This window comes from Lygodium microphyllum, chromosome 2 (assembly GCF_053477565.2).
Source record: "Lygodium microphyllum isolate KBCC chromosome 2, Lygodium_microphyllum_v1.1.10, whole genome shotgun sequence".
In the NCBI taxonomy this organism is placed as follows: Eukaryota; Viridiplantae; Streptophyta; class Polypodiopsida; order Schizaeales; family Lygodiaceae; genus Lygodium; species Lygodium microphyllum.
The window spans coordinates 154826741-154850526 of record NC_141136.1 but is presented as its reverse complement, the minus strand read 5'-3'; the positions used below and the strand labels follow the sequence as shown (position 1 = coordinate 154850526).

General features: G+C 44.7%; 1 protein-coding gene across 1 annotated transcript in view; it reads left to right on the top strand.

Annotated features, from left to right (window-relative positions):
• The first annotated feature begins 2356 nt into the window (after positions 1-2356).
• Positions 2357-23786, top strand: part of PDE149 (integral membrane TerC family protein) — a 188362-nt gene continuing 166932 nt past the window's right edge. Inside the window, exon 1 of the mRNA XM_087699904.1 lies at positions 2357-2642. Coding sequence (XP_087556030.1) covers positions 2475-2642 — 168 coding nt within the window. The 5' untranslated portion in view covers positions 2357-2474. The remainder of the gene's footprint in view (positions 2643-23786) is intronic.

Genomic DNA, 23786 nt, shown 5'->3' with positions numbered 1-23786 from the left:
CCCCTTCTCCCTATGGGCAAGAGTATGTTAGGTTTGGAGTCCTCCCCCACATCATTAATGCAAGGATTATCAAGTTGATCAACAAAAGGGGTAACAATCACTATTATATATGCTTTCTTTTGGATAAGTAACTTCCATTAGCAAAGAAGCAAACCTATTTTGATTTTTGCACTTACCATTTGTAGAATTGGTGTTTTCCCTTCTTTATTTTTGTCCCTACATTAATAACCCAAAAAACCATTATCTTTCTTTTGTCCCTCTTCTTGAGAAGGTTCTTGTCCCACCTTCTTTGTATCTAGAAAATCCTTAATGAACCATTCATTTCAAAGTTATGAAACATCTTGGAGACCTAATTTCATAACTTTATATTTAGACAATCCTTAGGTCTCCAAGAAGTTTTGTAACTTCAAGAGTCCTAATGAACTATTGACAAACATTCATTTCTTTGGGGATGTCGATGTGGATTGTACTAGGATACAAATATCTACTTTAAGATTTTTCCATGAGGGGTAGTACTAGCCTTCCAAAAAAAAAACTAAAAATTCAACCCATATTAGCACTTTGGTTGATTTTGGGCCAATAGAATGGAAGTGTAATGATCATGTAATAAGAGACACGGGGGTATTTCCAAGCATCCACTAAAACATGCCATACAGTGTACACAAACATATCCTTAGTCTCAAATGTGACATAAATAATTACTTAGCATGTATCATGTTAAATATAACTCTATAGCGTAATGGTTACAAATTATATTTAGACATTGCTTAAGAAACTCTATTGGAGGCCTAGCTCCATGACAAAGGTCAATAAGAGCTCTAGAAAGATACACATGCTTCCATTGCAAGACACTCAAATTATCAATGCAAAAACAAGCTTTACATGGTCCTTTTTTAATGACTACTTTGGTTTTGATGTTGCTCTTTGTTGATGTTGGGGCAAGGGGAATGGGTTGGTGTAAATCTTGCTTAAGAAAGCACTACTCTAATTTCTTGTTGAGGGTTTGATTCACCTTGGAGTTGTTGGGGGTGTTTGGTTCTTAGATTTACCACTTGAAGGTCTTTGGATGTGATAGGATCACTACTTCCATAGTCTTAATGCTTGTCTTCTCCATAGTTATCATAATAACTTTGCTCTCTAGCATCTAAAAAAAAATGCTCTCACTATGTTGCATATGAGCTTCGAAGCTTGGATGGTCAATAATATTCACTTCCATAGCCATAAACTCCTCTCCACTATAACAAAATATGGACAAGTGTCTCAAATATGGGCTCCTCAATGATAGAGTTGTAAGAGGTATCACTATCGTAGGTAGGCTCCCCCATGGGGCTATGAGGAGATTGAACCTCACATCACCTCAATACAAGGTGTATTAGGGAGGATGAGAAAGATGATGGCTTGCGTGTAGAAAATTATACCAAGTGTTTGTTGATGGGAATGGAGTGTTTGCTTTGTTTGTTTGGTGTGAATTTTTCTCTCAAGATTTCTAACTTTCATGTTGTATTTTTTCCAAAGAAAAGAAAAATTTTCTTATAACAACTTGGAGAAAATCCCCCTAAGGTAAGATATAAGGCACAAAGAACTTACAAAAAGTAGTTAAGTACATCATAAATACAATGGCTATGTGAATAACCAATTTGGTGGGCAATAATACTAGACCATTTAAGAGGTTGTGCAAGAGAAGATGCTAGAATCTAGGTTTGCAACAAATCATCTCTCCTCCTCCTCCTCCTCCTCCTCCTCATATTGTAAAAGTCAACTTGTAGCCTCTTTCGTCTCTTGTGGAGAGGATGGATGATATTTATCCAAATCCTTAATAAAGTATTTGCAACGGGAGACATCTTGGAGATCTAAAGCATGGCTCCACCTTGCTGCCCAAATGTACCAAGCAATAATAGTAGTAATCACCTCCCATATGTGACAGTATCCCTCAATGTGCTTGAGAGTAATTTGGAGTTGGGATCTTGCTCAAACGTTGAAAAATGTTAAGAAGGAAGTGTCTCCTTTAAAAATCCTCAAACCTACATGCCGGGCCTTTGTTTATGACCTAAGTTATGGCCCGTCAAATCATGACCATAGTCTTTGTTGTGCTGTGAAAGGCCATCTTAACAACTTACCCCTCTAAGCCTCTCGGGTTTTGGGACAATCCCATAGGTAGTGTATTTGGGCCCCTTTGACTCGTCACATCTTATATATGCCATGGGGGCCCTTGCCATAGTAAACCATTTGCTAATTGCCAAGATTGTGAGGCTTGTTAAGTAAAACTAGACGCTTGGTGCCTACTACCTAGATTCTTTGGTGCTTTGCACCGGTTTTCTTAGCTTGTTTTGGGTTTCGTTGCAAATGTGAACAGCACCTTACAATAGCGTGCCCTTACGAGGCAATTGCGAGTGAGATAATCTCTCTGTCTTTTTAAAATTTTTTTTTTTTGGTTGGTGTGGTGACAGACCAGCGTTTCGCTCCCCGCTGGGAGCATGGCAGCAGCGACCTTCACATCCATTTCTTCTCATTCCTGCTTGAAGGGCATCACCTCTCTTCCTCCTTGCAACTGCATGCTTCCTGCCAAACGCCCTGCTTTACCCTGCGCGATCGAAGTTGCGAAAGCTGGCTTTATCATCACCCGGCAACGCGGCATCTGCAAGGTACTTATTGCTGCATTGCGCTTTGTTTATCCCTGTCCTTAGGAGGCCGCTTTCTTTGTGCTTCCATTCCTGGGGATTGGATTACGGTGTCCATCGAGAAATCAAAGGAAGCTATGACCACATGTAGGCTTCGCAGTCACACACAGATCGAACTATCGTGACAGATAAACGACAGGATTATGCACATGGATGTGAGCGGCTGTAAAGGCGTAAAAGGAGCGGTAAACGATTGAGCTCACTCCCGCATAAAGAATGCGTATGGTCGATCAGAACTTGGCCTGACTATCAGCTGCAGCACGAGCAGCTCGCAAGTTTTACTTTTTAAAGAAAAAGTCTAGAAGAGTTTTATTTTTATTATCGGTGGGGGTGGGGGGACTTTTACGAAGATGCAGGCTTTTTAACCAAGGGCTTGATGGCAGCAACCCGCAACAGTACTTGTTATGCGGGGCGCATTGTTAACGAATTGTTTTCATGTGTAGAATTTTGGCCAGGAGCCAGTTGGCTGGAAGTTTTATCGGGCACGAATACAAAGATGCGAAGCATGTACTGAACTTTGTGCAAGAAATAATGGGATATTAGGAACCATGTATGTGTGTCAAATAACAACCACACTTCTTTCATGTTTGGGACGAAAAACAAAAGGCACTCCTGGTTGCCGCCGTTATAGAGGGTGGCGAATCCAAATGTTAGATATAATTTGATATCATATATCATATTTGTTATGACCTCTAAGTTTAAGTTTGAATGTGACTAATTGAGGTGGTGCATTTAAGGCATTATAGTTGGCTGGTATGATAAACCGATCTGGTTTTTTTAAAGAGATCACCACTTATAATCCATATATTTTTACTATAATACAGGATTGATTTCTAAATGAAGTAATTGCTTTAAACCTAACGGATGCTTAAAAGGTGGTTAGAGTGTGACATTTAAGGCATTATAGTTGGCTGGTATGGTAAACCAATTTGTTTTTCTTCAAGAGATCACTACTTATAATCATAGATATTTTTACTATAACAGAGGATTGATTTCTAAATGAAATAAGTGCTTTAAACCTAACGGATGCTTAAAAGGTGGTCAAAGTATTTTATAAAGTTAAGAAAGATCCAACTTCCCAGAACCGCCTAGACCAGATTATTAGTCTTTTCAAATTCAATAGACTTTTCTCCCTCTCTAAAGTGAGGAGACCATGAAACGGAAAAGGATGCAACCAAATAGAAGGGTGATGGTTAGAAATGGGTTGCTTGGGGCTAGATGGTTATGGATTGTAGTCAGTGATAAATGGATAGCAGAAGATAGGTGGCTGATTGTTGAAATTTGCACGGTAGAGTGAGAAAGCTATACAAAAGGATAGATTGAATGGTGGGCAATTTGTCTATTTATAGATATAGAAGGATTCTTCTAAATTAGGGTTTTGCTTATGGGGCACTAAAACTCTCTAGAACTGCGCATTGTTCAATGAAATTTTTGGTAATTTACATGTTTTGGGGCAGTTTTAAAGAAGCTAATGCATTTTTAACTCAACACCTCCTCTTAGGCCTAAAATGGGAACCAAGAAGGGACTCAAAAAAAGACTCAAGCCAATTTTTACCCCAAGGCATCCCATCTCAAAGCAGCCAAAGCATCAGACGAAGGGTGCACGTTTGTTGCCCAATGGTGTACCAATGATGGTTAGCTTACCAAGGGAGCCCAAGTGATCACCCTAGAGAGGCTAATGCATTAGCCAAAGGATGCTCGTCGGCTGCCCAGTGGTCCACCAAGACTTGCAAAGGCTGATGGAACCACATTGAACTCTTCTTTTGGGGTGGAACAAGACAGGGTTTGTGGTGTGTCAAGTAATTGTACCCTATGGTGAAAATGAGAGGGATGGGTAGGTCCAATACATTACAAAACAAAGAAGCTATTCCAACCACTCAAGGGTGTTGATGATGAGGGAAAGGGGGATAAAGTAGTAATGAGGTGAAGAAGGATGGTGATGTGGTGGAAAGAACCATTGATGGAGACAACTCATGATCCACACAAGGGTGCTTTGCATAATGAAATGCAAAGTAGTATGCTACATGGTGAGAATGCAGATGCAGTAAGTGTCACTTGGACAGTGTCCCTTGTGGGGAGGTTGTTCACTTGCCCAAGTACCCTAGTACAAAGGTCATGGTGATCGTGCAATGCAAGAGGAGTTACAATAGGGAAGGGAGAGCAATGTTGAAGACAAGTGACGAATCTTATAGAATACCAAAAAAGGGTAGGAATCCCCTCTCAACCCTGGATGTTAAGATTGAAGGAGAAAGAGGAGCTTGATGTTGGTCTTCGTGTGGTATCGAGAACCATGAAGATAGATGAAGATGTGAAGAAAACTATGGAGTAGTTGCTAGGGTTTGCATTGAGGAAACATAGAGTATATGACCACAATAGAAACACTCAAATCCTAAAAGCAAAACTCAAAACTCAAACACAAAAACAAACACAAGCAGCAGGAGAGAGAAAGAATACAACTTTGAAGTGAATGAAAACTATAAATGAATGAAGAGTGTAAAGAGCGCCCAAGAGTAGAGCAATAGTGTTGGAGAGTGACATTCATTGAAGACCAACCTAAGTACTGTAACCACTAGTTGGAGATGAGAGAGTGCTGAATAATGAAGGGCAACAGGTTGGCTACCAAAACTTAGTAGTTAGAGGTTGAAATTTGGTAAACTCAGTAGTGTACTACCATAGAAGGCTGAAAATTGATCACCCGTGGAGAGAATTGTCAGGCGACAATAGGAGAGGTGTTTGCTCATGTAGTTGGCTTGTTGGACAACAAAAACACATGTATTGCAAGAGTTGCTTGGCACCACATGCTGAAAATATAGGCTGATCATGTGCTATGATGATGTAGCAAATGGAGACCTTCAAACAGCACGATGATGGCTGAAAATAGGCCGCCTAGGGTTGGATAGTAATGGGTTGCAGTTGGTGATGGTTGGATAGCGAATGGTAGGTGGCTAATGGTTGAAATTTGCATGGTAGAGTGAGAAAACTGCACAAAATGATGAAGACTGAATGGGGGTAGGTTGTCTATTTATAAATATGGATAGACCCTCCCAAATTAGGGTTTCATTGAAACTCTTGAATTGCACATCGTTTTTGCATGTTTCATTAAATAAGTGTATTTTGGGGTTGTTTAAGGGGCTAATCAGCATGTGATGCAATTTTTAGCTCAACACCCCCTCTTAGGCCCAAAATAGGGTAAGAAAGGAAGGCCAACCTAGGTATGCCCAAGGCATCCCACCCCAAAACAGCTAGGGAATTTGGCAAAGGTTGCACGGTGGTTGTTGAGTGGCCTACTAAGACTATAGAGGCGATGGCTATCTTGCCAAAGGAGTCCAAGTAGTCTCCCAGAGAGGAGAGAGCATCGGACCAAGGGTGCTCATCGGCTGCCCAGTGGCCTACCTATCAGAGTGCAGCGATGCAGAAGCGTGGGACCAAGACTGAGAGAGAGAGAACGCAGAGAGAAGAGAGAGAGAGACAGTGGAAGATGAAGATCTGCTGTATAAAGTGTGCTGTATACAAAGATATGCAGATATGTACACAGGCGCAGTGCACGGGACTGTGTGTCTCCACCTCGACGATGCAACTTGTTATTCACCTCGAAGTCCGCTGCAGTCTGCATGATCTCCAACTTGAAATCTGCAAACAGAGATGTAATCTGCACGAGCCTCCAGCCTGAAATCTGCGATCAGAGATGGGAGAAGCAGTGCTGGACATCGGCTATAAATAGCCTGAAAATAGGTGTCAGAAATAGGCAAATCGGCTGCATTAAATGCAGCCGACTGGTGCAGTACAGTCGGACTGCCACGTGGCAGTCCGATTGTGGCCAGACCAGAATCTGACATCGCTAACACCCCCTCTCAGAGCCTGGGCGGGGCAGAAGCCTGAGGGATCTGGCATGTCTCCGAAGTAGAGCCTGGGGAAGCGCCTTCGTAAACAAATCTGCAAGATTGTCCTCCGTCTTGCAGTACTCCACAGCTATGGTCTCATCCAGAAGCTTCTCTCTGATGAAGTGGTACTGGATCTCTATGTGCTTCGTCCGGGTATGGAAAACAGGATTCCGTGCCAAGGCAATGCAACTCTCATTGTCGCATTGCAGCAAAGTAGGACGAGTCTGGGGGTAGCTAAGCTCCTCCAACAATTTTCGAAGCCACACAACCTCACATGTGGTGGAAGACGCGGCCCGATACTCCGCCTCAATAGACGAAAGGACTACCGTGGGTTGCTTCTTACTACTCCATGAGATAACACCGGCACCCAAGGTAAAACAGTAACCTGTTGTAGACTGCCTGTGGTCCACATTACCAGCCCAATCCGAGTCGCTCCAACCTGCAAGTACAAGATCTGAACCACCTGTGATTGCTGGATAATGAATTCCTAAACCAGATGTCCCCTACAAATACCGAAGTATCCTCTGAGCAGCCTGCCAATGCACCGTCTGAGGTTCACTCATGAACCCTGCCAAGAGACCAACAACAAAACAAAGATCAACACGAGTGTTAAGGAGCCAAATCAATGATCCAATCAACTGATGATAGCGGGAAGCATCCGCCATGGGAAAAGCTGAATGTGAAGTGGCCTTCCAGTTCGGAACCATAGGAGTAGAAATGGTCTGACAATTCTCCATCACAAAAGAAACCAAGAGCTCCTGTACATATCTCTGCTGAGAGATGAAAATCCCCCTCTGAGACTGATAAATCTCATGTCCCAAGAAGAAATGGAGTAGACCCAAATCCGTCATCTTGAACGTCTGATGTAAAGCTGCCTTCGTCTCTTTGACCTTCTGTGCATGATCACTTGTGACAATCAAATCATCAACATGCAACACAAAAAGCACACAACCAACCTCGGAAGTGTGTACATAAAGTTGCGGATCGGCCTTGGAACGCCAATATCCCACCTGTGATTGAAGGAACAAATTAATCTTCTCGTTCCATGCACGCGGAGCCTGCTTGAGGCCATACAAGGCCTTCTTCAACCTGTAGACTTTCCCATCTGAAGATCCAAAGCCAGGAGGCTGCTCGACATAGATCTCCTCCTTCAAATCACCATTGAGGAAGGCCGACTTCACATCCAACTGGTAGACAGGCCATCTCCTATGGCTAGCTAAGGCAAGAACAGCTTGAATAGTCGCCATACGAGCAGTGGGGGCAAAAGTGTCATGACAATCAATCCCTGGGCGCTGTGCAAAACCTTTAGCAACAAGGCGAGCCTTGTGCTTATCCAAAAAACCATCGCTAAGGTACTTGGTCTTGAAGACCCATTTGACGCCAATCACCTTCTTATTCGGGGGGCGAGGCACGAGAGACCAAGTGCCATTCCTCTCAATAGCCTCCAACTCGGCTTCCATAGCTTTCTTCCATGGTGCGGACTGTAAAGCCTCCTTCATGGAGGTGGACTCTCGATCCTGCATAACACGGGTCATCAAACAATAGTTAGAGCAAACAAGCTCCGTAGAATGTGCCTGGTGCCTCCGTGACCGCCGCGGACCATCCTGCGGTCCCCACTCCTCAGGGACCCTCTCGATCCCTGAATCACGGAGTGTGTCACGGGCCCAACGAGGAGGAGGCTGGACCTCTCCTCGTCTCTCTCCATTAGCTGAAGACTCTGGGATATCCACCGGTGGTAACTCCTCGGGGGTGACTGGTGGAACAATAGACCCTGTATCGGAAACAGAATCAGAATCAAAAGGCACGGGCTCCAAAGGAACTGTCTCGGGAGCCCAACTCTCCCCTGGATCTCCAAGAACGGGATGCTTCTCACCCGCTGCTATGGCCGAAACCTCCACGAACCGCACATCTCAACTGGTGTACACATCCCGCTTGAGGGGATCATACAAACGATAGCCTTGGGACTGAGAGCTGTAGCCAATAAACACTTGTCTTCGGGAAGCTGCTTCAAATTTATCACGATGAGCCTTGGGAATGTGAACATAGGCATCACACCCAAAAACCCTGAAATAAGAAACATCGGGCTTAGTCCCAAAGTAAGCCTCAAAAGGTGTCATCCCATCAACGGCCGAATGGGGGATCGGTTAAGGATGTGGACTGCAGCAGCCACAGCCTCGGCCCACAGAAACTGAGGTGTTTGTCGGTGCTCCATCATGGTGCGCGCCATCTCGATCACACGTCGGTTCTTGCGTTCAAGAATGCCATTTTCTTGAGGAGTGTTGGGGTTAGCAAACTCCTGGTGAATGCTTTTATCTGTACACAAACGAGCAAACTCATTAGAAACAAATTCACCACCCTTGTCGGATCGCAAGGACTTCAATCGCCGGCCCAATCGGTTCTCCTCAAAGAGAAGCCAATCCTTGAAATCGGAGAAAGCCTCCGACTTCAACGCCAAGAAATAAGCCCAAGTCATCCTGCTGTAGTCATCTACGATCAACATGAAGTACGAGCTCCCTTTCAAGGACTTGTTCCTCATAGGGCCACAAAGATCCGTAGATATAAGCTCCATTGGTGAAGTAGACCGCCGCGAAGCTTTGTTGGGAATTGCATCCCTATGCTGCTTCCCACGAATGTAGGAGACGCATGGTTGCTGGCTCACCACGATGTCCGGCAACCCTCGACCAAGTTGTCCACGTGACGCCCTCCGAAGATAATCATAGTTGAGGTGATCAAACCGAGCATGCCATAGCTTTGACTGTGTCTGAGAGGTAAGAAAAAGAGTAGGGGGGCGGTAGAAGACATCAATTTGTAGATGCCGTTCTCCTCATATCCTGATGAGAGAACCTTCCTTGACCCACGATCAAGGACTCGCATTGAATCACTGTCAAACTCCACCAAAAGTCCAAGTGAACAAATCTTATGAACCAAAAGTAGGTGATACCCTAAACCTGGCACATGCAAGACCTTTGAGGTATGGGTACCACCACGTCCATCTGGAATAAGCTGCATCTCACCCCGTCCTGCAATAGACACCGAAGAGCTATCTCTGATGAGAATCTGCCCACGCGAAGGTCGCAACTGGGCAACACCAATTGATGAAGGAGTCATGTGCCAGGAGGCACCACTGTCAACGATCCACTCTCGAGCCTGGGGAGCTGTCATTGCAGCATCAGAAGCATTCGGTGTAGAGTCCTCAATGACAGCTAGATGAAGAAACGCAGCTGATGAGGGTGCAGCCACTGCTCCAGAATCCTTCGTGTCCTTCTTGTTGGTGTCCTTCTTGTCTTTGTCAGGGCAATCCTTCTTCCAATGGCCAGTCTTTCCACAAATATGGCATGTGGATTCTTTGTCCTTGTCCTTCTTTGACTTGTTGTCCTCCTTCTTCTTCTTTTGGTCCTTCCCCTTTTTCTAAGAGGCTTGACCTGTCAAGGCTTTCGACTTGGAAGTTTGCTGTCCCTTCAGTTGTTCCTCTTGGTCCAAGACCATAGGAACCAGGTCTTCCCACTGAAGAGTAGACTCACGCCCCGAAGCAATAAGGGCGGAGTAGAAAGCACCGAATCGTGGCAGCAACTGGGACAAAAGTGTGATCGCCATGTCTTCGGAGGAAATCGGCTTCCCTGCATTCTGAACCTGCATCTGAAGCTGTCTAAGCTTGTTGATGTGCTCCCGCAACGAAGAAGACTTGTTCACGGACAAGGTTCGTATCTGCACCTCCAAAGAAACCCGCTTCATAAGGGTCATCTGGTTATATATCTGGTCAAGCTCCAGCCATATCTCTCGAGCCACCATCAAGTGCTCGATGTGGGCTATCACGGCTGTAGTACAAGACAGAAAAAGAAAAGAACGAATCCAGGCATTCAGTTTGTCCCAGTGAGACTGTGCCTTGGCCAACTCCGTACGAGCATTGGAATAGAGTTTGGACTCATCTCTCATCGAGGGCCGGTCGATCTCCTCCTGTACAAGCTCCTCCAAATCGTAAGATTCAAGGATGGCCAACATCATCACGCGCCAGATGCGGTAATTGTCGCCATCGAGCTTTTGATTTGCGGGAAGAGCCGGTAAGACAGGCACCTTCCGGTCCATGATCGTTTGGAACTCCAAGTCAAGCTCTGTAGACATCTTCACCTGTAATGCCTTCACAAACGCAAAAGCAGCCCCCTCTGACTGTGAAAACGCAGCCTGCTAGGGCTCTCCTTCCGCGTCCTGAACCTTCTTCACCCACCGGAGGCGATGAAAAAGCAAAACCTGCACTTGAAGACTGAAAACTCAGCCTTCCTCCTCTTCAAACAGCAATAAACAGTAGCAAATCCACCAATTGGACTCCTTTCCCGCGCGCCCACGCTCGCTTCAGCCTTGTTCCGATGCGCAGCCCTCCCGCTCGCCCTCGAATGCTGGAAATGCAGCCTTGTGTCGCGATGGAATCTCCTCTTCAAGTTGGTTCTTCACTCAGTCAGCCCTTCTTCACTGCTCTGATACCATGTCAGAGTGCAGCGATGCGAAAGCGTGGGACCAAGACTGAGAGAGAGAGAATGCAGAGAGAAGAGAGAGAAAGAGACAGTGGAAGATGAAGATCTGCTGTATAAAGTGTGCTGTATACAAAGATATGCTGATATGTACACGGGCGCAGTGCACGGGACTGCGTGTCTCCACCTCGACGATGCAACCTGCTGTTCACCTCGAAGTCCGCTGCAGTCTGCACGATCTCCAACCTGAAATCTGCAAACAGAGATGTAATCTGCACAAGCCTCCAGCCTGAAATCTGCGATCAGAGATGGAAGAAGCAGTGCTGGACATCGGCTATAAATAGCCAGAAAATAGGCGCCAGAAATAGGCAGGTCGGCTGCATTAAATGCAGCCGACTAGTGCAATACAGTTGGATTGCCACGTGGCAGTCCGACTGGTCAGTCCGAGACCAGAATCTGACATCGCTAACACTACCAAGTCCTGCAAAGGTGGATGGAACCACAATGAACATTTTTTATTTTTTTTGGTGGTTTTTTTTAGAGTTTAAAAAAAGATTGTTTGAGATATGGGTTGTGGTTAATTTCGTAATTGTACCATACGGGTGAATGAGAAGGGATGGTTAGGTCCAACCCATCACAAGCCACCCATCCACTTGAGGGTGTCGATGGGAGGGAAGGGTGACGAAATAATGGTGGTGTGGTGTACAAACTATTGTTGGAAACAACTTAGGATCCGTCTAGTAGTGCTCTACACAATGGGTATGCTATATGCTGCAAAATGCTCATGCAGTAGGTGCCACTTGGACAGTGTTTCTCGTGGAGAAATTGTTCGCTTGCTCAAGCGCCCTTTATAAAGATGATGAAATCATGTAATGCAAAAGGAGGTACAATAGGGGGGAAAAAGCCGATGTTGAAGACAAGTGCTAAAACATGTAGAATACCAAGAAGGGTAGCAATCCCCTCTCAACCATGGATGTGGATGTTGAAGGAGGAGCTGGATGTTGGTTTTTGTGTGTTGCTGAGAACCATGATGTGAGGAAGCAACCCAATGGAAGAATAAGATAGAAGTCACCACTATGATAGCATCAAGAAAGATGCTACATGATTTGCCTTGGGAGGGGAAGCCTCCATGTTGGTAGAATAGCAAAATTCCTAGGATGATGAAACCATGGATGAAATAGTGCGCATCCAAGTCTCCAGCCGAGGCGAGACTGGTGTGAAATTGCATGTTAGCTCTACATTAAAAACAAAACTGTGCAAAAGAGATGAAGATCAATAAACATAGAGGTTAGCAGTGAGATACTCCAAAAAACAAATCAAAGCAAAAATGAAAAACTAACTGAAAGAACAATGTAATGATGCAAATGTGTATGTGTGGGAGAGTAAATGCAGCGGAAGAATTAAGAATCAAAATCTAAGGACAAAATGTAAATTGACTAAAGATCTAAGAATGCGAAGATGGAGCTAAGCTAAGGATGTGGCCACCATTGTATATGCCCACTAGCAAGGCTCTGCCAATGAAATGCTTGACAAGGGGGTGAGTGTTGAGCTAAGAAATGCATTTCATGTTGATTAGTCTCTTATAAACAATCCCAAAACAAGCATGCTTAATGAAAAATGCAAAATCAATGTGCGGTTCGAGAAAATTTTTGTGAAACCCTGATTTGGAAGGGTCCATCCACATTTATAAATAGATAGGCTGTCCTCATTGAGTCTTTATTCCCTCTATGCAGGTTTTTTGTGTTCATGTAAAGATCTTCACATCAGCCTTCCTCCAGATGGCTGCCCAACGTTTGTGATTGCCCTTCTAGTTGCTGTTTGCTATCTAGCGCTTCTTCCACTACTGTGTTTGGCCCCAAACAGCCATTGCCAGCCCCAATCGACACCTCTTTTATTGTGTTTGGTTGTTTCAACCATCCTTGATATCCTCGTGCATTTCACTGCTGCTGCTAGGCATCCCATTGCTTTCGATGATCTATGTTTGTCTTTTACACCCTCCGACACACTATGACTGGTGGTTACAGTACTCTGGATCCATTTTTAGTGGATGTCACACTCTAACACTCATTGCATTGCCCTTGAGCATTCGATACACTCATATACCCGTTTACTGCATTGATTCATTCACTTCAAAGTTGTTCTTCTCTCTCCGTTTGTGTTTGTGTTTTTGTTTTCTTGAGTTTTGTGTTCAGGGTTTGAGTTTTTCACGTTATTGTCTGCATCTTTGTGTCTCTATTGTAGTCCTATGCTCTTCGTTTTCTTAGTGTAAACCCTAGCATTTCTTCACATGGTATCAGAGGTAGTGCTCTTATAAAGAGTATCTTGCGGATATTGTGGAGCGCTAGGTTTTGTGCGAGGCACACGAATGACTTGTAATTGAATCACAATGTCTTAGTCACCTTCTTCTCGAGACCCCATTATGTCTTATCTCACCTTCTTCTCAAGACCCCATTATGTCTTATCAAGTTTCTTCATCACTAGAAACCCTAAGGAGGCATTATGGACTTGGTGAGGAAGATGACACCCCACCTTTACCTTCACCTTCACCTTTACCTTCTTTGGTTTCTCTTGTTCCAGATTTCAGGCTCATGATAGAGGAGTTTCCAAAGTACTTGTGCATCACATATAATCGAACTTACACCCCTCCCAATTTTTAATTTTTAATTTTTTTCCTCCCTCTCTCTCCCCCTGCCGTCTGCATGGCGGGGAGAGAGAGAGGGAGAGGGTGAGTAATGGAGAGAAGGGGGGGCATGCAGCAGCAGCCCCCCCCCCCCCAGATGGCGGCGGACAGCCGCTTTCTCTCCCCCCCACCTTATAAAGCCCGTGGGCTGAGGCACACAGCCCCCTCCTCCAGCTTAAGCGCAGAGCCCTCCCCCCCTCCGTGCCAGGCAGCAAACCCTTCCCCCCCTCCGATTGCAGAGCAGGCGCTGCCCCTCCACTGGCCATGACGCCCCCCTCGATCAGCGCAGAGGGAAAGAGAAGAGAGAGAGTAGGAGAAGAAGAGAAGAAGAGAAGAAGAGGAAGAAGGAGAGAAGAGAGAAGGAGAAAAAGAAGAGAAGAAGAGGAAGGGAGAGAGAGGAGAAGAAGGAGAAGAAGAGAAGAAGGAGAGAAGAGAGAAGGAGAAGAAGAAGAGAAGAAGAAGAAGAAGAGGAAGGGAGAGAGAGAAGGAGAAGAAGGAGAGGAAGAGGGAGAGAGAGAAGAAGAAGAAGAAGCTTCAATAGAGGAGGCTCTCGAAGTAGACATCTCTCATTAGGTATGTCTACATCTTTTGTTTCATTTGAACATGTAAGTCACTCTTCTCGAATCCCTCCCATCCCACCCTCTTCTAGCCCACACCTCAATTTCCTTTCTTCTTCATTTCAAAACCGTGGATTACACTCCACTTCGGCATCCTCCACATTGGGATTGAAACCTTTGTTTCTGCTCCTAGCACCTTCTCATTCTCTATTCCATACTAACACTTTTCTACCACTTCATATTACGGTGCATCGTTAAACGGAATGCCACCAGCTAACATTGTATCCTTCACTTACCCTTAAGCCTCTTTGCACCATGGGGCCTTTTGTAGGGCATTCCACCCTTTATCATGGTTCCCTCCACCTTTGCATTAGTGAGCATATCATTTCCCATTGGGACGGCTGTGATGGGCATCCCCCTTACTATCCCCAATCACCCATCTCCTTTGACCTCTTAGACACAGGGATTTCCATCCTTTGCTTATGGTGTGTCATCTCACATTCCTTGGGTCACTCCGATGTAGGGAATTCTATTCTCTGCTCCAAGTGTCCCTATCCCTCCACCATGGCCTTCTCATGCGGTTACCATGCCCATACCCAGTCGATCCGTGTTCACATTTGTATCCATTGTGTACACTTCTTGCATGCATAGTGGGGACTCTAGGACTTCTTCCCAAGTGTACTCCACTCCCCCACCATATCCTCCCTATCCACCCTATCCCCAATATACACCTTATCCATCTCCCAACACTACCGCTTCTATTGCAATGGCCAAGAATACCTTCATGGATAAGACTCGTTTTAACGAGTCAAATTTTACCAGTTGGTTGAACTTCATGCAACAAGTGCTTGAATCTTAGGGACTTTGGGACCTCCTCATTGGTCTAGAGCCTATGGCAATTTTGATCTCATCTGTTAATGGAGAGCCTGCAATGGTACAACCAATGTTGAGTTAATGCAGGGGTTGCTTCTTGAGTTCCACTCTTAGTTACAACATTTTCCCCTTGCATCTAAGTGTTGGAGTCATCTCATTGATCGCTATGCGGTGTGAGATTGCACAGATACGTGAATCTCGATTTTGAGCTTCAAGAGTTTTCCATTAAGGAAGGGGATGATCTGAAAGTCAAGTTGGCCGAATATTGACAGTTAGTCACCTAGTTTGCCACTACTAGCTCGTCGAAGTCAGATGCGATCGGATCACATTCTTCTTGAATAAGTTGTCTGACAAATACTTCCATTTTATTTAGCACATTATCTTACTACCTAGATTGCCGATCTTCTTCGAGTTCGAGTATCAGTTCTCACGTTATGTATGGATGCATGAACAAGTCCACATGAAAGCCTCCACACAGGCTTACTCTGAGCAGGGGGGGTTGGTTGTCTCTTTTTCGAGAGAAAAAACCAATTGTGGCAATAACTCTCAAGATCCAAAGGCAAGTCAATCAAAGGGTGACGCTTCTTCCTCATACGGAACTAAAGAAACAAAACCCATTTGGGAACAACTCCTTGAGAAAAATAGGTTTTGTGCACACTACCAAAGGTTGGGCCATGTGGATGAGGGGTGTCGTACCAAGGTCCAAGGCCTTCCACCTAGAAAACCAGAGCAGATTGTTGCAATAGCCTCCACTCTAACTGGCTAATCCAATGGGGTTATGCCTCTTGCTGCTACATTATTTACTCCATCTGCCTTAGTGGCTATTGGACGTGACATGCGGACAACCTCAACAGCTTGTATATTTCACTACTCTTGAAGGATTAGTTGATTGGTCTACTAGTATCTATCCCATTGCACTTTACACATCCACTTCACATTCATCTCCATCTAGGACTAGCTCACCACCTCATCTGATGTTTCATTGGTAGAGCCCTGCTAGTGGCCATACGTGACGGTGGCCACATTCTTAGATCCACTCTATGTTCGCACTCTTAGGTATTTAGGCTATTGAGTCATGCCCATAGGATTTTGTCCTTAGATCTTCATTCTTAAGTCTTACACTACATTTACTCACACACATATAGATTTGCATGATTGCATTGTTCATTTAATTAGCTTTTTTTTTTTTGAGCATCTCACTATTGATCTCTATACTTGCAGAACTTTCTCTTTTGTAGGGTTTTGTTTTCAGTGTAGGGCTAACATGTAGCTTTGCACCAGTCTTGCTTGGGTCTACCAACATGGAGGCTTCCCTTCCCGAAGTGGATCATGCACCATCTCTCTTGATGCTATCATGGTGGTAACTTCTATCTTGTTCTTCCAGTTGGGATGCTTCCTCACATCATGGTTCTTGGTACCACATGAAGACCGCCGATATACGGCTCCTCTTTCTTCTTCGGCATTGATATCCACGGTTGAGAGGGGGTTGCTATTCTTCTTGGTATTCTCTAGGTTTCGGCACTTGTCTTCGACTTAGTCTTTCTCCCCCTATTGTACCTTCTCTTTTGCATTGCATGATTTCATCATCTTTGTAAAGGGCGCTTGGGTAGGACATTATCCAGGTGGCATTTGCCACATGAGCATTCTCAACATGTAGCATACTATGCATTTGTAGGTTGCACCTTTGTCTTTGTCTCCGTCTCTGTCTTTAGTGTTGCTATCATCTTCAACCTGATCCAGTGCCCTCACGTATGCTTTGGGCTGTGTCTAGGGACTGATCAGTCCATCATTGTATTCATCATTCTTTCTAGATTTAATGCAGATTTCTCTTCCATTCTTGCTCTCTCTCTTCTCCTTTTCTCTCCGTATTCACGTTCCTCTTCCATTGCGCACTCTCACATGTAGATGGTGGTCTAAGACGACGACTAAGGAAAAGAAGGAAATTGATGCTGTAGTGATACATTAAAAAATCATGACCATATTCGATTGAAATCAGCTAGGTTATTATAGTTTTTTGAATATGGTGGCAAAGATTGTAGAATATGGGCCCACATATAAGTCCCCTTTATCAGAGTCCATTAGGATCATATTACTTTAGAAGGAGAGAGGAACCATGAAGATTGCAACATCAAATATTCGCAATCACTAGGAGAGAAATGGGGCTATATTGATTGTAGATGAATGGAGTGATGCCCACTAGAGGTCCATACATGCTGTGATTGCATTCTTGTTAGCAGTCATGTTTGTCATGCCTTGTCATCTCCTGTCTGTGAGCCTCAGTCTGAGACAGACGAGGACATTAGGAGCCCTGACATGTCTGTCATGTGTTATGATGGGGGAGGCTAGTCACTCTTGACTGGCTGTCTTAGGATGTGTATTTCTTTTTGGCCTCTTTTAGTGGGCAGCCACTGGCTGCCCGGCCACTTTTTGGTCACTGTTGTGGGGCGCCCATTTTAGGGCACTTTTAGGGTTTGCGCCCATTTTAGGGTTTGCGCCCATTTTAGGGTTAGGGTTAGGGTTTGTCCGTTGCCTATTTATTGGCAGCCCCCCTCCCCACTTGGTCACTTGTCTTCTTGCAGATTCCGACACTCCTTCTCCCCCGTGGTGGTGCTGCCATCATCATCAGCCTGATCTGGTGCCCTCACTGACGCTGTGGGCTGCGTGCAGGGACTGATCAGTCCATTTCAGTGTATTCAGCATTCATTTCAGTCAGTGCAGATTTCTCTTCCTTATTTTCTGCTTTCTCTCTCTCTCTCCCTCCGTGTTCGTATTTCCTCTTCCGCAGCGCACTCTCACATGGTATCAGAGCCAAAGGAGAGTACACGGAGTTGAGATTTACGCGGGAGAACACCCACAACTTTGCGTTTGCTGGTCAAGACGTCTCCAACAGCTGAGGCGTCACCTTCTGCACCATCTCCTTGATCAAGGCGGCCTGTTTTGGTGTCAACATATTTGCGTTTGCTGCTGGCGCCTTCTCCAATGGCTGCCACGTCATCACCAACCTCTTCCTGCTTGTGTTTTCAGCCTGGGCGGCCCTCCAACAGCTGGGCGACACTCTTCCAGCCTGCGCCTTGCTGTTCTGGCTGTTGTTCCATCGTTCGGCGGCACTTTTCCTGCTGGCGACTTATTCCCAGGCTGCGTTTTCAGGCAGGCGGCTGTTTTTCCGTGGTGATTGCATCGTCAGCATTTGCGTTTGACATCATGCTTGCGTTCTGTGCAAGGCGGCCAGCCCAGGAGCCTCTGGTGTTTGTGTTTCGGCACCGGCAACCTTCCCTTGTTGTGTTTTGGTGTTTGCAGAGTTAGAAGATGTCTTATCATCAGTTTACAGGTTTTGATGACTCAGATGATGAGCTCTTGTCTCGACATTCATCTGAACGGAGGTGTGATTTCTATCACGAGGTCCGTCGTCCGGAGTTTATTCCTCTTTCCCGTCCCCCTTCTATTCATGTATCTCGGCGATCCCCTTCCAGTGGGCGGAAGATGCAGCCTTTGGTACCGTACTTCCTCAGCTGCCCAAAGAGGACCGGTTGGATGGCTCCAACTTTTCTGTATGGTCCTGCAAGGTGGAGTGTATCTTGGACTCCTTCGATCTTTGGGAGCTTGTTTCTGTTCCTATTCCCCGGCCTCAGGTGGATCTCGCAGATGGGACATCTATGGATCGTGCAGCCTTATGGGATCGGCTCAATTCTAGAGCCCGATCTTTCCTCTTTCTGAGTTTGCAGGATTCTGTCCTTGTTCATGTTCACAGGTTGAAGACTGCAGTGGACGTATGGAGAAAGCTCGCGTCTCTCTATCAACAGAAGACGTTTGCCCACCGGATATCTCTCGAAAAGAAGTTGCGGATGCTCGCTATTGATGATAGTCCTTCCATGAAGGAACACATCAATAGATTACAGGATATGAGGGATGAGCTTGCATCCCTCGGTCGGACGATATCTTCTGAAGACATGGCTATGATTCTTTTGACTCAGCTGCCATCGCCTCGGTTTGATGTCTTCTACACCAGCCTTCTTACATCGAGGACCCATGAGAAGCTTCTATGGGAGGAGCTATCCCTGCTTGTCTTGGAGCATGACGAGCGACTCAGAGAGGTCAGTGCTAGTGGATCCGACTCCACTAGAGCCTTTGTTGCAGATTCGGGAGGACAGAAGAAGAAGAAGACGAAGTCAAAGGCTACGAAGAAGGACAGCTCTTCAGGCTCTGACTCAGATTCAGAGAGACCGAAGTGCCCACACTGTGGGAAAGGGACACATCCAGAGGAGAAATGTTGGAAGAAGTACCCTCACCTTCGTCCGGGAGCGAAGGGTGAATCTACATCGGAGCCTTATTCTACCTCTACACCCGTTGTTACCCATGAGTCAGTGTTCCTTCATATCGATGCTTTGGAGGAGGATCCTTCTTCCGTGGCTGCAGTGTCTTCTGCGCAGCCTTGGTTAGTGGACAGTGGTGCTTCGCGTCATATGACTCCCCGAGGTGATTTGTTACAGGATCTCCGTCCATCAGAGGGTTCAGTCACTGTTGGTGACATTTTATTGGTGCCTATTAGTGGTGTTGGCACATTGCCTTTGTTTACCGACCGACCTTCGAGCTCCTTTTCACAGGCCCTACATGTTCCGGATTTGGGCCTTCCCCTCCTCTCCGTTTATGGCCTTACGAGGCTTGGCACACGAGTGATCTTCACCGAGCATGCCGTTGTTATTGAGGATTCTTTTACAGGAGCTGTCTTATCTACAGGTTGGCAGGAGAGCGGGCTTTACAGGCTCCATTCCCCTTCTTTGATGCAGGGTCCTCCGAGGCAGTCTATTGCTACACCCGTTCCCGCTTGTGCACCTTCTATTCCACAGGTTCCTTCCCATCCCCCACCCTCTCCTCCGGTGGTTCCCTCGTACCTCCCATCCCTTTCAGAGGGGGACGATCTCGGTGATGCGGCTGTGGATTCCCTGGCCCCTAGTGTTTTAGAGGGGGATTCCCAGGATCGTGAGGAGCTCCTTCAGCGGCAGTCTACATCGACGGACTTCATCGACATTGGCATTCCTCTTGGCACCCCAGGATCTATTTCCTCTTTGGCCTTCAGCCACATCCAGGATCTGAGAGGGGGTGTTAGCTGTCATGTTTGTCATGCCTTGTCATCTCCTGCCTGTGAGCCTCAGTCTGAGACAGACGAGGACATTAGGAGCCCTGACATGTCTGTCATGTGTTATGATGGGGGAGGCTAGTCACTCTTGACTGGCTGTCTTAGGATGTGTATTTCTTTTTGGCCTCTTTTAGTGGGCAGCCATTGGCTACCCGGCCACTTTTTGGTCACTGTTGTGGGGCGCCCATTTTAGGGCACTTTTAGGGTTTGTGCCCATTTTAGGGTTTGCGCCCATTTTAGGGTTAGGGTTAGGGTTTGTCCGTTGCCTATTTATTGGCAGCCCCCCTCCCCACTTGGTCACTTGTCTTCTTGCAGATTCCGACACTCCTTCTTCCCCGTGGTGGTGCTGCCATCATCATCAGCCTGATCTGGTGCCCTCACTGACGCTGTGGGTTGCGTGCAGGGACTGATCAGTCCATTTTAGTGTATTCAGCATTCATGTCAGTCAGTGCAGATTTCTCTTCCTTATTTTCTGCTTTCTCTCTCTCTCTCCCTCCGTGTTTGTATTTCCTCTTCCGCAGCGCACTCTCACAATTCTCTCATGGGGATGTATACTTCATTGGCTCTCATGACGAAATTGGGAAGATATATATTGGTATCTGAGTGGTGTGAGAGAGTGCAGGCAATTGGGGCTTAAAAAGTAGTGCAATTTGCTGCTGATGGTGAATTTGCAAAGAGGAGAGTAGGAAATATATTGATGGCAATGTATCCACATGTTATGTTTAGTTGATGCAATGGTCCATTATTTGAATAACTTGTTGAAGGACATTGGAGAGCTACCTTAGATTAGATCTCTTCTTGCAAAAAAACAACAAGATTATCACATTTATATGCAATCATCAGTTCTTATATGCTGATTTTTGCAAAGAAACGACAAAGAACCTGTTAAATATTAGAAATTAGACTTACACATAGGTGCTTCTCTAGTTATGAAGTGCAACGAAAGAAAAAATATTAGAAATTAGACTTGCACATAGGCTCTTCTCTAATTATGAAGTGCAATGAAAGAAAAAATAAACTCTCTTTGTATCGTAGTTGTGTGGGATGTTTGGTGCATGGGATGCATGAGAGAACGAAAATGAGACCGGGGCTACTTTATAGTGGGAGGATTATGGGGTAGAAACTCCAGAGCTAGAGAGTTTTGCTATTTGTATTCTTATCCAAATAGCTAACTCTTTTTGTTTAAAGAAGTTTTTGAGTTCTTTCAATTATATTTACTCAAAGAAAGAAATTGTCTTTGTGCAATAAAGATGAATGACTTGGTTTTTATTAGCTCCACACTAGCTTCTAATGATGACGGTGATGATGAGAATTTTGTGCAGTGTGATGAGCATTTAGGGGAGCCATCTTCCATGAATGAGAGCAGCTAGGCTCTTGATATTGATTTGCCTGTAGCTGGTAGGTACTCGTAACTTGTATCTTTGGTACATATTTTTTGGCTTTTCAGTTCACATTTATTGGATTATGGTTGAATATTGCTTATGGGCGATAGCTAATTATTATGTCTTGATCTTTGGATTATGTGTGACTAGTGTGTCTCCATTGAAGATATGCTAGGGTTTGCATTGAGGAAACACATAATGTATGACCGTGATTGAAACACAAAGACTTGGATAGTGATGTGCAAAACTTAGACCTTAAAGGCAAAACTCCAAACACAAAATGCAAAACACAAATACAAATAGAGAAAAAGAAAACTTTGAAGCGAATGAATGAAACTAGCCTTCTCCCTCAGATAGGGTGGTAAATAACTCGATTAAGCACTTAATTACAACAATTAATAATTTCACAAAATTGAAAATGCATACTTTACAACTTTAATCTTGGACATTGGACAGCATGCTGGCCCCAAAATTGGTGCCCTTTCGGTATTTCTTTAACTTATATTGCACATGAAAGGAGTACAACTAAGATTCTCTCATCTTCTTCGCTAATCCAAGTGCCTCTTGTTGTCAAAACTGACCAACAAGTCTTTAAACCAAATTTGCCCCTTGGTTTGCTTGGGGGTTGGCCTTTATCTTGCTTCTCGAAAGACAAATTCAGCCCCAAATCTGATATTGGTTGATTGGCCTCTTGAATCTCCATGAAATTCCTCAATTTCAGCCATTGGAATTCAAGTTCTAGGCCCTCAATTTTGGGCATGCATCCCAAGGCGGCTGTCTGAACCCTAATTTCTTCTGCTGTAAATTAGGATTTACAACAGAGATTGACTGAAATCTCTTTCTTTGATGGCTTAAATTGCTGGAAAATGCTGAGATAACTTGAGGGATGGTTGGGAGATGAGAGATGATGTTGTAAAGAGAGAAATTTTAGAGTTTCATTGTGAGAAGCATTGAAAAATTACTGTTGCCCTACTCAAACAACCACGGAAGCTATCACCTATAGCTTAGGACTACTAAAAAGATTGATGTCCCCTCCTATATATTGTTATTTGCACCAAAAGGACCTTGGGTTGCTGTCACCTATTCTTGGAGGGTTGCAAACTGTTCTCACATGTTATAGGATTGATCCTTGGTGGCCACTTACTAAGAAACAATTTAGAATTGTTGCTAGAAACCCATTGGATGCATCCATAACTCATGTTTCTCAACAGTTCTGGCTTCAAAACCATGGTAAAGCATATTCTTAGCATAAACCATGACTGAAAGTGTCAATGGCATTTACTAACATGCTACTAGAACCAGTTGTAAACCAGTGAAAATTAAGTATCAACTGATCATAAATTGATGACTTTTTGATGTGAGAACTGATCACAAATTGATTGCAAAAACCGATCAGCAATAACTAATGCAAAAATTAATGTAAAATTGATCCCAAAAGCGATCATAAACGGTTCTCAAACTGATTGAAAATTGAGCTAAAACTTCTCAGAATAAAAAATGAGGCAAACACTCATGTCCAACTGATCATGAACTGATCCTAAACTGATGGAAAAGTATAGTCTTAGAGCTGCAGTAACAACCATACTCATCTGCATATATTTCATAGTGACTAGTACACTGAGTAGTGATCCCATGGCAAACATATTGTTAGCACAGTACCTTGGATGTATGCTGAATACATCCGAGATACACTACATACGAGAGCTATCCACAATTGGATGAGTAGAAGTGCTACTTCCCCCTTGAGCATTAGGTAATACTCTAGACCTTTGCTCTACTGAACCTGATTGAGCCCGAACTGAAGTCAACTCTAATTGAAAGGTATCTAGGTAAAGCTGCAACAACTGAGGATGGTCTGCCAAGTCATTCTCTTCCATCCACTTTGTATTTGTTGGTGAAACAATGCTGAAATTTCACCAAGAAGCATATGGAAACTTTACCTCTAACTTTACTTGCTTGAAGCCTCCACTAGGTTGTATGTCTTTCTTTCCCTTGAGCATTTCGATGCTTTATACTTTCACACTATTGCAATTCCAACTTAACTAATATGCAACATTGCATCCAGTCGACTAGCCCCTCATGTGTACCTAACATGCTAGGAGCACTAGATGCACAAGGAGATATTCTTGTTTGCATAC